Source organism: Ptychodera flava, chromosome 14 (genome assembly GCF_041260155.1).
Source record: "Ptychodera flava strain L36383 chromosome 14, AS_Pfla_20210202, whole genome shotgun sequence".
In the NCBI taxonomy this organism is placed as follows: Eukaryota; Metazoa; Hemichordata; class Enteropneusta; family Ptychoderidae; genus Ptychodera; species Ptychodera flava.
In genome coordinates this window covers 32,855,002-32,870,046 of record NC_091941.1, presented here as the reverse complement: position 1 = coordinate 32,870,046, position 15,045 = coordinate 32,855,002, and the positions used below count along the sequence as shown (strand labels likewise).

The 15,045-nt window shown below is 35.2% G+C and overlaps 2 protein-coding genes across 5 annotated transcripts in view; one reads left to right on the top strand and one right to left on the bottom strand.

Moving 5' to 3' along the window:
• Positions 1-364: 364 nt before the first annotated feature.
• Positions 365-14,175, top strand: LOC139150219 (uncharacterized). Of its 3 annotated transcripts, none has more exons than XM_070722449.1 (7): positions 365-471; positions 1,061-1,273; positions 5,067-5,209; positions 6,108-6,226; positions 6,885-6,965; positions 8,108-8,365; positions 8,950-14,175. In XM_070722449.1, the coding sequence occupies exons 2-7, from the start codon at positions 1,146-1,148 to the stop codon at positions 9,118-9,120; spliced, it is 900 nt and encodes a 299-aa protein (XP_070578550.1). In that variant the 5' UTR covers positions 365-471; positions 1,061-1,145; the 3' UTR covers positions 9,121-14,175. The 3 variants fall into 3 exon arrangements, with proteins under 3 accessions (XP_070578550.1, XP_070578547.1, XP_070578549.1); XM_070722446.1 differs by having other exon boundaries at positions 366-471; positions 1,039-1,273; XM_070722448.1 differs by having other exon boundaries at positions 368-471; positions 1,048-1,273.
• Positions 10,711-15,045, bottom strand: part of LOC139150218 (uncharacterized) — a 34,300-nt gene continuing 29,965 nt past the window's right edge. For both annotated transcript variants that reach the window (XM_070722445.1, XM_070722444.1), the window contains exon 10: positions 10,711-14,493. In XM_070722445.1, coding sequence (XP_070578546.1) covers positions 14,323-14,493 — 171 coding nt within the window. In that variant the 3' untranslated portion in view covers positions 10,711-14,322. The remainder of the gene's footprint in view (positions 14,494-15,045) is intronic.

Sequence of the window (15,045 nt, the reverse complement as noted above, 5' to 3'; positions counted from 1 at the left end):
CAGACATCGTCGATCGTTTCCTGATGGAAGCTTTCTTGAGACATGAATACAAACATGCCCCCTAAGATAATGCTGAATTGTACTACAGCTTGGCGTTGACCCTGTATTCTTCAGATGACTAAGATTTGTGCTTTGTCTGACAGTAGCTTGTGATTGGCGTGACAGTTTCTGGAACGACAACTGGTGTACTGCACCTAGATCGATACTTAGTGAAATTATTGCCACATTATGCTATACTTGATCCTACAAGAGCGCCACTGTTCTGAGAATAACTCGTTTGGTGGAAGTACGAACAAGTCTATGCATAACGTCATTATTGAATGACTTACGTAGCATGCTAACAGAGTTGCACATACCCAGAGGTATACAACTAACTAAGACTGTAGGGACTTTACACATGATGAAAATAGCTCCTGTTGGGGAAAAAACAACCGTTCTGGCGATAATATCGACTTCAATTTGATTTGACTGGTACGTTGAATTTATGTACATGCATGGCAGCACGTGAGCAAGTGTTATGATATTTTTTACCAGAATAGTGTTAGCATTTATATGGAAATAGACACTTGGATGGAATACCCATTAGCAAAGTTCTTAGTACATTGATTATACCACGTTAAACTTAGCCAAGTGTCTAAAATAGACTCCAGCAGCAATAACCTGTAACTGTTTTATTAGTAATCATAAATCACTATTTGAATGGAGTCAATTTGTAACCATAGTGTCAAGTGGTTCAATCTGTACCATAAAGGCATGATCATTATCAAATTCAACACGTTTGGCCTACTTTTTGTTTAATAGAGCACCAAGAGTGTACCCAATGACTAACAGGCCATGTTCACATGGATGATTTGGAGATAAATCTGACAACAAAAAGTTGCTTTATATATAATGAAAGTGAAAATAAATCGTGCAAACAACGCTTGTGCTTTGTGATTCATAATGACTTAACACAATAAGCTATTGACCTCAAGAGACCCTACCTACTTAATAATGTGTTTGGTAAATCCCTGAGTGTTATTTTTATTTATTGTACAGTTTTATAAGTCATGCTTTTCAGACTGGGCTACAGATACCCACATCAAGCATTCTTCACTCAGCTAGTGGCCCATGTGATGGAAACACATTGAAAAGCAGGAAACAGAATGTCAACCTTCAGCAGTAACCGTGTAGGTAATACACATCATCTACAAGCGACAGTCAGTGAAGCAGAATACGGACCGGGTTTGACCAATTCTTCATCCATTCCAAACCAGCACATGGATACACATAGGTAAAGAGCTGTATTACTGTATTTAATAGGAATTGTATTGTTTCACTTTTGATTTTTAGCTCTCATTTGCTATAGGAATACATTGGAGCCATCAGGATCAGTCAGTGTATGTCTGTGTATTTCTATGTTCATCCATGTCAAAACCTTGATTATAGCTGTACAGATCACAATATAGCCTTCAATGTTTGTCTAAATTTGTTTATTTACATTATCGCAAATTATGACAAAATCCGTGTTTATCTAAATTTCAAGGGTCACTTCTGTAACTTTTGGTCTAAATATCATTTTTTTAAAGCATTTGATATGATAAATTGTATTTGGTGTCAAATTTGATAAAATTTTCATTATAGATAAATTCTGAAGATGGTTTTATCACCTTTAAAGTATTCTATAGTTTTAGCAGCACAAAGTTGTTCCAAGGTTTTAGATAGTTTGGTTTATTTACTTTTCCTGCCATTTTTGGAAGTATTGGGATCTGATAATGAAACTGATACTTAGAGCATCAGCATTTGTTAATCATGAATTTTAAAAGTGATTCTATTCTGACACCAACTTCTCTGAATTTCAAAAATGAATAAGTTAGAGAAAGCAAGCCCCACAAGTTGTTAGTTCATGCCACACTTGAATTTTATAACCAAAAAGATTATTAGAAGAAACATAGGCAACTCGCATATACATTTTGATCCACAATTTCACATTGTTCGTAGTATTGGATGATACAATCACATGACAGAAATGGTAGAGTTATAAAAGTTTCCTATCTGAACCAGCTTGATTGACTTTAGAATTGCCATGACGAGTAAGTAAATATGCAAATTATATGTTTATTAACCACCAACCTTTAAATTTAAACCATTGAAGATGCTGTGTAGAATTTAGCCATGTAACTTAATATGTAATATAGCCGAAGTTTTGCTCACTTTTGGTCAAAACATCTCAGAAATTTGTCATTTTATTAAATGACAGCAAAATTTGAAAAGTCGCTGCATGCCAAACACACATAAGTGCTGTGTAATGGGAACATGTGTTGTACTGATGCTATTCCCTTCCGTTAGATTTTAGAAGATGTAGGAGCATGTATTCATTTGAATTATTCTAATGTACAATATTCAGCAAGAGACGTTATTGGAGATACGCTGTGTTGTCAAGGATACAAGGAGTAGCTTGCCATTATCTGTCTGTCATTCAGCCGCTTAACAAAACCTCAAAGCACTGAGGGTGGTCTATGGTTGCTTTCTATAAGCAATAAGACCTTCAGGAGTGATCTCATCTTATTTATCAAGTAGTGGCAACATTTGATATTTTGTCTTCTATAGCAACAGCTAAAATTTAATTGCTCTGAAACATGTTTCAGATATGGCCACCAACTTGAGTCTTTATAGGCCACCAACTTGAGTCTTTATATTGATTATTGTAAAAACAGCAACATGTGCATGATTTTAAAATGTGTTTGTCATTCCTTATGATAAATTACTTATAAATAGTTGTGTTGATATTTGCTTCCTACATTTTCAGTGATGACTTCATTACCTTTCACTCCACTTGTGACAAAAGCACTGTTAGACCTCTCTGAAATTTCTCATTTTTGAAAGAAAAATCTCTTAAAATGTTTCTCTGTCTTTAACATTTGGTTTGTTGTTTGTAGGTTGCTGTATTTGATCACCACATATTAAATATGGTTTGCAGAAATTACCAGCGTTGTATTTCAAGGAATATTTCATCATTTATGGCACAGATGTCTCATTGCTTTCAAAACTTAGTAAACTATTGTTATGAAATTAATCTTTGTGCATGGTGGTCACCAAGATCAAATATAAATTAGAAAAAAAGAACAATGCAGCTAATCCCTGGTAAAACAAAGTGGAAAAATAAGCGAATCTCTGGTAAAACAAAGCGTCTTACTGTGAAATTCATCAAGAGGCTATAAAATGACAAAAGGTGTAAAATATTTTGCAAGATCGATATTTGGCAAGTGATTGTATTTTTATGTTTGAATCATGAGAAAAGTAAACAAGTATGCTGCATGTGCAGTCTTCCCAGCAATTCTTTGACATAGGAATATTTCACTAAGGTTCTAAACTTAGGCCAGAGTAATCAAATTCTTTATTTGCGTGCAATCAAATTATGAAAGGTAAGCTGATGAGCATTTCACAAACACACACAAAATATTATTATACACAAATGTTTTACACAAATGGTGAGTGCCCATTCAAGAATCAAAGCAGAAACTTCTTTTTTATTTCCATAATTTACATTACATTGTGACATATTTCTGTAGACATTTTATTGTACAGTTGATAACAATTTTAAACACAAATTTTAAAGTTCTATTTAAATATACACTGTGATTTTGTTAATGAAAACCTCCAAAAACCTATGTACTGGGGTTGGGTTAGGTGGGGTGGAACATCTTATTACTTCATCCTTGTTAAAAGAACAATTGTTCAATAAAAATGCCATGTAAATGATTGACCCTGAATATTTATCTCATATCTGGAACCAATTAATCAACACCTGTCTCACACAATAGCATTCCATGTATGTACCATTGGATGTCTGTGTTTTTGTCTTTGGAAGGCACAGAGACTTGCATTTTGTTGCCTTTTGTTTATAGCACTTTTGAAGTCTTACAGTTTTCTCATTTCATATTCTGATGAAACAGAACTTTCAAAAGTACTAACTCAATGTAGTATAGTGTTTTATATAATTGTGCAAGTAAGGAAAATTTAAATTGTCAAGTTACACAGAAGAAAACTTTACAGTCAAATTTCATAGCAAGATCGAAGATTGAAGACATTCAATATTTCGTTTTCCAATGTGAGTGATGAATAACAATTATAGCCAAGTCAAAGTAAGAATAAGTTTTATCTTCCTGAAATGATAGTGTACATAACCTCTTTGGTTTTCTGAAGTTTTGCTTTCTAGGAAAAACACAGGAAATCTTTGTCACAGAGTTTCCCTCTGAGGTAATGATTCCATGAAAGAGCAAAATTCTGATGTTCTGGTTTATTCTTATCAGTTAGCAGTCAAAAAAGTTTCATTTGTTACAGGTAGAATTGAATGCAAACACAAATATCTGCAGTTTTCACACGCTACCATTTTAGGCTGGATATTTCATTACAGTCAGCTGTTAGAAATGTAATCTGCATGTGCAAATATGGTACACTGTGACATCATAGTGTACTTGCCTAACTTTGTTCACTGGATCATAATCTCAGTCTACAGATGGGTATATAGACCCCTACATGTGGAAAAGACTTTTTATGTAAAGCTTCTATTTCAAAATCTATCAGAAAAGCAAGACCCAATAACTTTCAACAGTGATACTGTACTTCTTGATTGCTGAAATAAAAATATTCAACCATCATGCCATGAAGGGTGATTTCATAAAACTTTGCTGTATAAAGGCGTTATTTGTGACAACACTTGCACGCTTATTCAACTTGTAATGTGTAAAAGAGATGTGGTTCACAATTTTGTCATATTGTTAGAAAATCAGCAACTTTAGTCACTCATTATCAGGTAGGACATTTAGTTTATATCATAGTTGCGCAACACATCAGACTATTTAGTTTTTCTTCTGACTACCACAGATGTGAATTTAATCTTATTGATAATGCTTGTCATTATGTTCACAAAGGAATGTTATGAAGAGCTATGTGTAATTTCTTATCCCTGGCAGTAGTCTCCAATGGTAATCTGTTTTCAGTGTCTATAGGTAATTTACTTTTCCATGTTTCTAATGCATGTTAAATGTTTCTCTCACTATCAACCAACATCTTGGGATTGGAAGGAAAGGTACAGAAGATGGATATACTGGCAAATCCCAATGGAATCCGGCAGTTTCCTATTTCTTCAAATTTCTGGTCAGTGCATTGGCTTTGTCAGCATTTGTTCTCGTGGTCCTCGTGATCATAAAAGATCCCCAGATATTTGGTAGGTGTCCTATTTTTCCACCACTCTCAAAAAACATGCTTTCAGAGCACATGATTTCATATTAGTGAGTTGCTGGCAAAGTATAACCCAATCCTGTAGTGTTCTTTGTCCATCAAAGGCTTTCATCCCTTCCGCGACATGGTATCTACCTATGGTTAGTCTATTGTTATATGTTTCAAATCAGTGATTTTGTCCAAAGCTGTTCATATTAAGGCAGTATGCGCCTCGAAAGTGAAAGACTTGAACTTTTGCTCAATCTTTCCTCAGTGAAACTTTCAACCATTCTCTTACCAAATAAATAATAAATATTGGGGCGTCACTGTGCAATTTAGTTTGGAAGTAATGAAACAAATTACCCAACATGTTGCCATATTTCAAAAAAAAAAATGGCCTCTATTCTTGTGTTAAATATGGGAGAAAATTAAATTTTGGAATTTCGAAAAACTAAGATGGTGAAACTTTTATTTTCTCTCCAAGAGCTTTAAAATGAACCCCCACAAGTGGCAAATCTGAAAAGAAATGTAGAAATTTGAGTCCAACTATATCTGTCCCCGAGGCACGTTCTACCTTAAGTCAGCTTTAACCAACATTATAGTTTGTCTTCCTATGTGTAATATTTAAAACAGCCTTGATTCTGTAAATTCATGTCTGTGCATGTTGATCTAAAGTTGCAAAAAGTGCCCCTTGGCTCAGTGTCCCTGGCTATTAGTATGTGCAAATTAAATTAATGTCACGCAAATTGACATTCTCATAGAAAATTATAACCCAAAGAAGGGAGGTAGAACCTTTCTTTACCGCCTATAACTCTTCTTTATCTGTTCAGAATTATGTGATTTTCAACATTCTCAGGCAAAAATGATAACTTTTGTGTAAGTTTTCACTTTATGACGAATTTCAGGTGCTGGTCCCAATCCCCAGACAGGAGACAGAACAACTTCCATGCCTGGTCCAACGACAGAGCAACTCCAATACCAGATAACTCAGCTTGAAAATGCAAACCAGGCATTACTGGACAGGGTAAATTGCTAGATACACTACTCTATTCCTTAATGTAGCCAATATTCACTGAAAAACACCTATTTGCTTGTCATCAGCTAATAAATGATAGAAGGATGATCATTGGCACGATATTGTATTTTTTGTACATTTTAAGATGAGATAAATTTGATTTGAAACATTTAAGAAAATCGGATTTAGGAATTGGCTGTTATGCTTTTTCTGTTCCCCAACTGGTGCCTTTAATTCGCTGTCAATTGTGCTTATTCCCAGACTTGCTGGCATGAATCAGTTTCCAGTACATCAAAGACATGTCGGGATAGACAGACAATCAGTATTAGTAAACAAAGTAATTACAGAATATAGTACCTTTTATAGTAAACTATTTGCATTCCAGGTCGTACTGTCTTAGCCAAGGATTGATGTAGATTTCAACTTAAAGTATTGGTGAACCATGACAGGGCTTGAACCCTAAGAGATATAGCAATGTAATATTTGTTTAGCAATTTAAAAGGCTATTTCACAAGTTATCATGATAACAGGCAAATGCGTAATTATTGATAATATGTGTGTTTAATTCAGGATCATCCAATACAACTTTGCTTCACTAAAAATGCAATCAGACTTCAACATTGTTGAGTCAGAAAAGTTATTTGATATTGTCTTGTCACTGCTACAGTTCCTTGAGATGGAGCGGCTCCTTGGCCTGGACACAGAAAATGCCACGGTCAGCTTGAGAGTAGCAAACAACACATTGAAGGTATGAAAGTTTTGCAAGATTAGTCAATGTGTTTTGCGCAGCCATATTACAGTATAAAGTCTTTGAAAATGTACTCGGTGTAGCCATAATGTTGTTTACCTCCCAAGAAAAAACTATAAAATGTACGTAATGATGATGTGTTTTCAGCAATAAGCAATTTAGACTTGCCATGGTGTCAGAAAGAGTAAATCATATTTCAAGCAGAGATTTTTTCAACTTATCAGTCATTTCTGATATTGCATCACCATACATGTATTTAGTTAAGTCCTACTTTTTGATAGGATGTTAATTGAAAAATTTTCCTTAAGAAGTCATGTCCAGGTTGACTTTATGAGAGGAACTTTATCAATTCTCCATTACAATTAATATGTGACTCCAATCTTAGAATTAAAGGGAGGGGGGTCCCATATGTGACTGTGTAATTTTCTTGTTGATAAACAATGCCTCTTCCCAGAAATCAGTGACGAATGTCGAGCAATGAGATAAGGATTTTATGCATGTTCATAGTTCACCAGTTTTGTCAATCACTGGAAGGCTTCCTTCGCGTACTTGAAGCTGCTTCAATCATGGTCATGACCAGTTTCAGTACAGCTGCAAATTTTTGATTTTCACAACCGGGTATATTTGGACATGTTGTGAATAACAACAGACCCGTTGTGCATAGCAACAGACCCATCGTGTTAATTAGTCCTTATACATATAGCTGCCGAAGGGACGACTGCCTCCCTTTAAGATAAAAAAAATTGTATTTTGTAAAGAGATCCTTTTAAAGAAACTCAATCTTTTCCAAGGATACATCAGTGTATGACTCAATTGTCTGTCAGGAAGAACTTAAACTCTTGTTTATAGAAAAAAATGTACAGATGTGAAATACGCGGTGAATGAAATGTCACGTCATTACACATGATTGAAAATATTGCCATATTATGTCTTTCTCTTGGGAAAAAGTATTGAAAGTGACAATTCTAGAGATTTATTATTCAAAATCATGGTTGTTAATTCTGTATAATTAGTATATAGTCAAACGATAACCATTTCAAATTGTTCCAGTAGCATTTTCAATCTTACTGTTTTTCAGCGGTGAAAATTGGGGAATAGATGACAGTGGCTATTGAATACCTTTATGTACTGTAATCTTGCAGATCAACAGATTGGAAGTCCGGATAAACAACTTCCACACAGAATTCACAACAATGCTGATGACCATGAACCAATCCATTTATGATGAATTAGATGTGATCAGTAAAATGCCGGGACCAAGAGGTTACAACGGATCACAGGGAGAAAAGGGTGACCCCGGAAGAGATGGAGCTGGAAATCTGACTCTCTGTGTACATCAACGATATCAAGGTGGTGGTGGTTTTGGGTCAACAACAACAACTGCCTGGATTGGATCAGAGGTATGTATGTGCTAGGGCATTTCATCATTGGTCAGGCAAATATGAAAATTTTCCTGTGCCATTAAAGAGAAAAACTGAGCTGAGAAGCCACGGCAGTAATTTAACATACAGTGTTTCCAGTCTGATCATAGTCACATGGTTATCAACTCAAGTGTGTTCTTTCTCTAGAAAATTTTGCGCCATATTTTACATATTATATTAATTGGTCTAAGGAAATTTCAAGAAGTTGAACAAATTGATGACAAGAATTAAAAGTTAGAGGGAATATTTGTAATTTACTTTTTGAAGTTTTCTTTAACTTTTGTCTGTGTGTTGCAGCACAGGAACAAATTTTGGATTTCATGTTACACATTATGACAATGTAGCTATTTCTTTATACAAACTTTGCCCAGCAGAAATTGAAAGAGTCATCGCTTGCTTAATAACATTTTATTTTGGTGACAAATGAATTGTCAGATGATTGAAGTTTTTGTAAGATGATCATGAACCAGGTCACAGACCGCAATATGAATTAGTAATAAATAATATATCAGAATAATAGGTGTCAGTAAGTTTGTTGTTGTTGTTGTTGTTGTTTGAAACAGACGGAGGTTGCTACTGGAGTGTCATGTTCCACAGATGGAGGAGACACAGAAACACTGGAGATAAGAGACGGTGGTGGATATAATCAGTATCGCTGTGCCTGTAGTGGAGGATCAGGACCTGGAACCAGATTTTGTTACATGGATATTTGGCGTTGTCCAGTCAACATATAGTTCAGTCAATGTCCAGTCATTGCATATAATCTTTCCAGATTATGATTAGCAATAACACATATCATACTGTGAGATGCAATTCACCTCCTTTTTTGGACAAAACTGCTAACATTTCACTTCAACCAAATTTTCAACATTAATCTAGGCCATCGTTTACATAACAGAGACACATACACACACACGTGTGTGTATGCATGTTTATATATATACACACACATCTGTGTATATGAATTAGAATAGGAACTTTAGTTTGTAACATGGCAGTAATAGTAATAGTAATGTAAATGCTTTATCCTTTAATGATATTAGGCATTTGATGCTTCGTTTTGAAAAGACTGCCACCTTTTTAGCAAAATTCATTGAAGATCTCTATAAAAAATTAAAAAAAAAAGGATGACAGTTTTAGCACAATGCATATGTAGCACTTGAACAATTCCTAGAAATGGTGACTTCGAGAATCACGACATAGTATTCAAGAGCCTCTGTGATCTCTGTTTTGGAACCTGAACAGTTTGGAAATCCCTTGGAAATGCAGAGCATAATAAAAGTGTTTGGTAATTGATACACAGCTACCACCAAAACTTTGTCAGCTTGTTCAGTGTGGGTGTTGTTTAAGCCTGATTTTTCAAAAGAAAGCAAAACTAGTGTACTGCAGTGTCCAAAGTGGGCAATAGCCTGAACTGAAAGTTTTTTCTATGTTGTTTGTTGGCGCTCTGGATCAGACTTTAATAGCAGAGTGCACAGGGTGCTCTCAAGTGGTGGCTCTTTCATTCTTAGTATGGCCTAGCCCCTTCTTTTCAATCCACACCACAAACATTTGTCCTTTAGTCATTGATGAAAACAACTATTTAACAATTATGTATATTTTCGTTGCTTTTCTTTGATAAATTGTGTTGTTTTGGAAATGGAATAATTTCAGGAACAGATAAACAAATGAATCAATAGCCTTTACCATCATAGTGTGAGCTGATTTTGAACATTCCACTCCATCTGTAATGTATCTATACACACTCTGCTGCCTCTAAGTATTCAGAGCTGGAATTTCCATACTCTTATTGTGGTTGCCTTTTAAATGTAATAATGTGTGCCTTCTTGATTTATTGCCATGTTGGATACAACAGACAGGTGATGTTCTAGTATGGAGGCGCTTACACTGGAGTGACTGTGATGGTGCAATTAGCAACAGAACCTCTGGAAAACCACATAGGCATACTTGCAGTAATGCTACCTGTTAGTGTTTTGTTATCATAGATTGCCGTAACACAAGCTGTCAGTGTTCTCCAAAAAATGCATTATCATAACTGCATATACCAATGATGTCAGTACAAGAGAGCCACCAGCCTTGGTCACCTGCACACAATCATAATATCTTCAAAGTTTCCTGGCACACAGCATATACCAGTAATGGGTGCTTATATGTGTTTCAAAGACGTCAATGGCAGTTGCTTCTCTTTCTTTAGTGGTTGAAAGGAATCATGAGCTTTCAGAATTTGAACATTTGACATTCAAGGAAAAATAACAAATGGCACCCTAAAGCATTGGAGTCATGGTACATACACACATATCTTCAATAAAAAGTCAATACTCCACTTGTCTTTGGATAAAAATGCTACTTTTATTGTGGATAGCAGACATCTTCTCAGTATACACTTCTGTTAACTTTACAGTAACACATTGAGGATTATATACACAAGGTACCTACTGATTACTGGAAAATTGTTCTGTTTATAAAATACAAAAGGTATGCCGTCTTGTTTCATTAAAAAAAATCAATTCCAAATAATCACCTTTGGTTACTGTCATTTACAAATTGAAAGATAAACTCTGAGAACTACGGCTTTGCACATCAGTGGTTCAATCACTATTTCTACAGAACATTCCCATTGACGAAATTGTGTCATGATTTGAATTTTGAGAATTTTGAGATTGGTAAGAAAACAGTACAAGAATTCTTACAATCCATTTCTTTTACAATATTTATTCCCTTGCCAGTATCCATACTTCCATGATTTAAAACAATTTATTCCTTTCTGATACTATATACCATCCAATCATTTTTATATGTACATGAAACTAAACTTACTACACAATTGTTTCCACATGATGAGAAAGTTCATTTAGATATGGAAAGTTGCTTCAGCTACAGCAATAGAAAGTTTTTCACACAGCTGCGAAAATCATGTATGCCTGTGAAATTAGGACAAACGGTTGTTATGGAAGTGCTTTCTGGATTGAAATAAGTCATGGTTGAGTGTTCAGAGATGAAATGGAAGCACTCTTTGGATAAAGTCATGGCTAAGCGTGGAAATAACATCTCAACAAGGTGTTTGAAAACAACAAATCAAGATGACAATATATGAATTGAACATCCCCATGAACACAAGGCATGTAGAATTAACATTTCTCACTCTATCTATCTATGCTTCATGAGTTTAAAGCTCAAGCTCTATCCTTTGGCCACAGCCCTCAACGTCGATTCAATTTGAAAATAGGAATAATTTTAATTGTTCATATAGTTTAGCTGAGTTGATTGAAAAAGTAAATGTGGGTAAGTGGACCTTTTTTGAGTCAAAAAAATGAAAGACGTTTATTAATTCAGAGACTTTTTTGGTTTGCTGTGTATTCTTTGAATTTGACACAAAAATGAAATCAAGTATGATGAATATTGCAAAACTTTGGTTGCTATGGTGATTAAGGAACTTTCCTTTATAATTCCTTCTTCCATAAGACAGGTTAATTTAATGATGTAAATGTTTAAACTTTAATAAACTGGCAAATGGTAGAGCCTTGGATGAAAAAAAGCTGCCAAAGAATTGACGTGTTAGTAAAAATGCTTTTTCAAAAACTCTGCATTAGTTGTGACCGTTTGAATACAAGATATACTAAAATGTTACCTGGAGAATAAATGTAACACAGGTGAGGATATGATACTTGTGTGACCTTAATGTTGGACAATGAATCTACATGCAATGATTACAAACAACATCCTACAATGTGAATTTGGTCAGACAGCAGTCGCTCACCATCTTGACTCTTCCAGAGTCCAATCATTGGCTCACAGTGCAGCAGTCTCCTTCTGTCTGTACACCCTCACCCTCAGCATTTAAGTTTGATGCATTCTGTAGCTCAGAGAGCCATAGCCAGCAATGTTCCTCTACTCAGTGCCCGAGAGCTGTGCTATGCTAGGCCACTGAGAGCACAACAGTGTACGGCAGGGATTTGAGATGGGATGTGAGTGAGATACCGTGAAAGAGTCCATTGGTTACATTGTCAGCTGGTGACTGTTCAAAACTCCATCTTCGTTTGCTGCAGGCAATGCAGCAAATCTCTTCTACCGGTAGTACTTCATAAATACAGCTAATCAATCTCTACATCAACTTCATCTACTGTTTCATCTAGCTTTTCACAATTTACTGGTACTGGTGGGTTATCAAGGAAACCGTTGATCGGCTGCTTTTCCCTAATGCTAAATCTGATCGGCTCACCAGACCTAGAAGTTTCTATATCAGCACCACACTGCTTTACTATTGATAAATATTGCAGTCAATACTTCTACTAAAAGTGTGTCTATTTACCAGTGACTCTAATGTATATCCTTATCATATCTACGGTATGAGAAAACTCAGTAGAAGTATTAGAAATATTTTTGTTTTAAAATGAGAGTGAAATATGGCAACAGTATGGCTGTGTTATCCGACGCGGATAAAATGAAATATGCATAGAGTAAATGTATATATCGGTCAATACCATACCAAAGTTAAAAAAATTTCTTTCTGGTTTGCAAGAACAGCAATATATATACAAAAATATGGGACAAACAGATACTATTTACATTGTAAGTATTAAAAAATTTAAAGTACAGAATGAAACACCTTATGATTGAAAGTCTAAAATTGGATCATCAGCTAGATTTTCAAAACAACCACCATTTTGATTATTCTACTGAATGACTCAAACCTGTGTGCAGCATGTTCTATTCTGTTTAGGTAAGTAAATTGTTAGTATTCCATAAACACTGGCATACATTTTGGTTGATAGGGCCCTATTACAAATTTACAAATGACTGGGTATATGAATGTTTACGGGTCTCTTGAATAATGTTGTTCTGAAACATTGCATAAAATAAACATTTTTCATACTTTCACGCAAAATTTGAAACAAAAATTACAAATTAATGTTGAAATAAACTATTTCTTCACTGGCATCACAAAACACAACATCTGATAAATTTTTCCAGTCTATGTAAAGTAGCTACCAGTAATGATATGAATTTGCTGTGGCACCCTTTGGAATCAAGCACCTTGCTTTTAAGAGTCCTATGGGGCGCCCTCTAGAGCTGACACCAAGGCTTCCACAAATTGCATGGCAGTCATTTGTATCCATGACTGTCTTTGCGTCAAGTCCGTGCATTTGCCCAAATTTTGGTGCACTTTCATGGAAATAAAACAACTGGCAGCGTAAAAAATTTTCACATGTGAATAAACAACAAAGAATTATTTACAGCTTTGAAAATTTCACATTAACTTACGAATTTCATACATTTCACATACAAATACATTGGCTTCAAGGCAACATTGGGTATTTCTTGTACTTTCTTGGGACAATTTGAACATTCTTTAACAACTTGTCCATGTGTAATTTTGCTGTACATGTCATTTTTGATAATTTTTACATAGCACACTTAGTTTGCCATTTTGACTAACTGTGTGCTGTGAAATATTTTCTAGGTAAACCTAGTACAATACAATTGTCCCATGGGTTGTTTATATAATATTCAAAACTGGTTTTTGAGGGACCACACATATCCTGAACTCACTTCAATGTTTTCCATATCTGGGCATGTGTGAATTTGATCAGGTAAAAGGTAGTTAAGATTTTGAGCTTGCTTTTTTAAATTCAGGAAAACTACACACAGGATGGCTGTCACATAGTTTTTGTGGTACGGTCACAATCACTCCATCTTCACTGCAGTATCACAGATCTGGTACATTTCATGGTCGTCCTCGATGACATTAAGTTTCTTGTCCATAATTTGTAGATCACAAAATCAACAGCTCTGCCTGTCAAGAATATTCAGTTGGTGCCAGTGATGTCAAATGAAAAAGACGTCTTGAAGTCTGTCTTTATATAATTTTGTCATATATCACTCTCTTCAAAGTCAATGCAATATGGGGATTGTTTTACAGTCTGACACCAGCTGAACTAAATATTCACCGGACAACGCCACATATCCATGTAACAAAATCTGGTTCCAGGTCCTGATCCTCCACTACAGGCACAGCGATACTCATTGTATCCTTTATCGTCTCTTTCCTCCAGTGTTTCTGTCACTCCTCCATCTGTGGAACATGACACTCCAGTCACAATCTTTGTCTGTTTCAAAAAATAACAATATGTTGATATTTTATTATCAACTGTCAATTCCTGACTAAATGTTTCATCAATTACAGTTTGGCAATACCGTTTTATTGCTGTTAAAAGGATGGTAATTAATAGACAAAGTGATGATTTTATCTTAGAAACCCGGTCGGCAAAAAGTTTGTAAAATGGAATGTACACTTACTAGCATTGCCACTGTCTGTCTGAAGTGATGTACTGACAGTGACATTTATTGTTATTACGGTACTCTGAAATGTCAATTCACCATCGACATAAGTTGTTTTATACAACAACTGTGACAGTCAAAAGGCAGCAGAGAACTGCATCTTGGATCCTGGCCTACAATTTTAACTGTCACAAGAGGAATGTTTGTTTCTATATATTCCCTACATTTGAAGAATAAGAATGTTTTCCACATACAGCCAAAACTAGATGACAAAACACTTCTAGGAGAGTATAAAGTGTCTATACTGGACACTTAACCTGAACCTGGACTTAACCTGAACCTGTCTAGAACCTGATACTGGTGGCTTGGAACTGGACCAG

Bases quoted from the DNA above. Each gene is read 5' to 3' on its own strand.
- LOC139150219 (XM_070722449.1), top strand. From the start codon at position 1,146: ATGTCAACCTTCAGCAGTAACCGTGTAGGTAATACACATCATCTACAA. The intron at 1,274-5,066 runs GTAAAGAGCTGT...TGGGATTGGAAG, and splicing joins CAGCACATGGATACACATAG to GAAAGGTACAGAAGATGGAT. The intron at 8,366-8,949 runs GTATGTATGTGC...TGTTTGAAACAG, and splicing joins CTGCCTGGATTGGATCAGAG to ACGGAGGTTGCTACTGGAGT.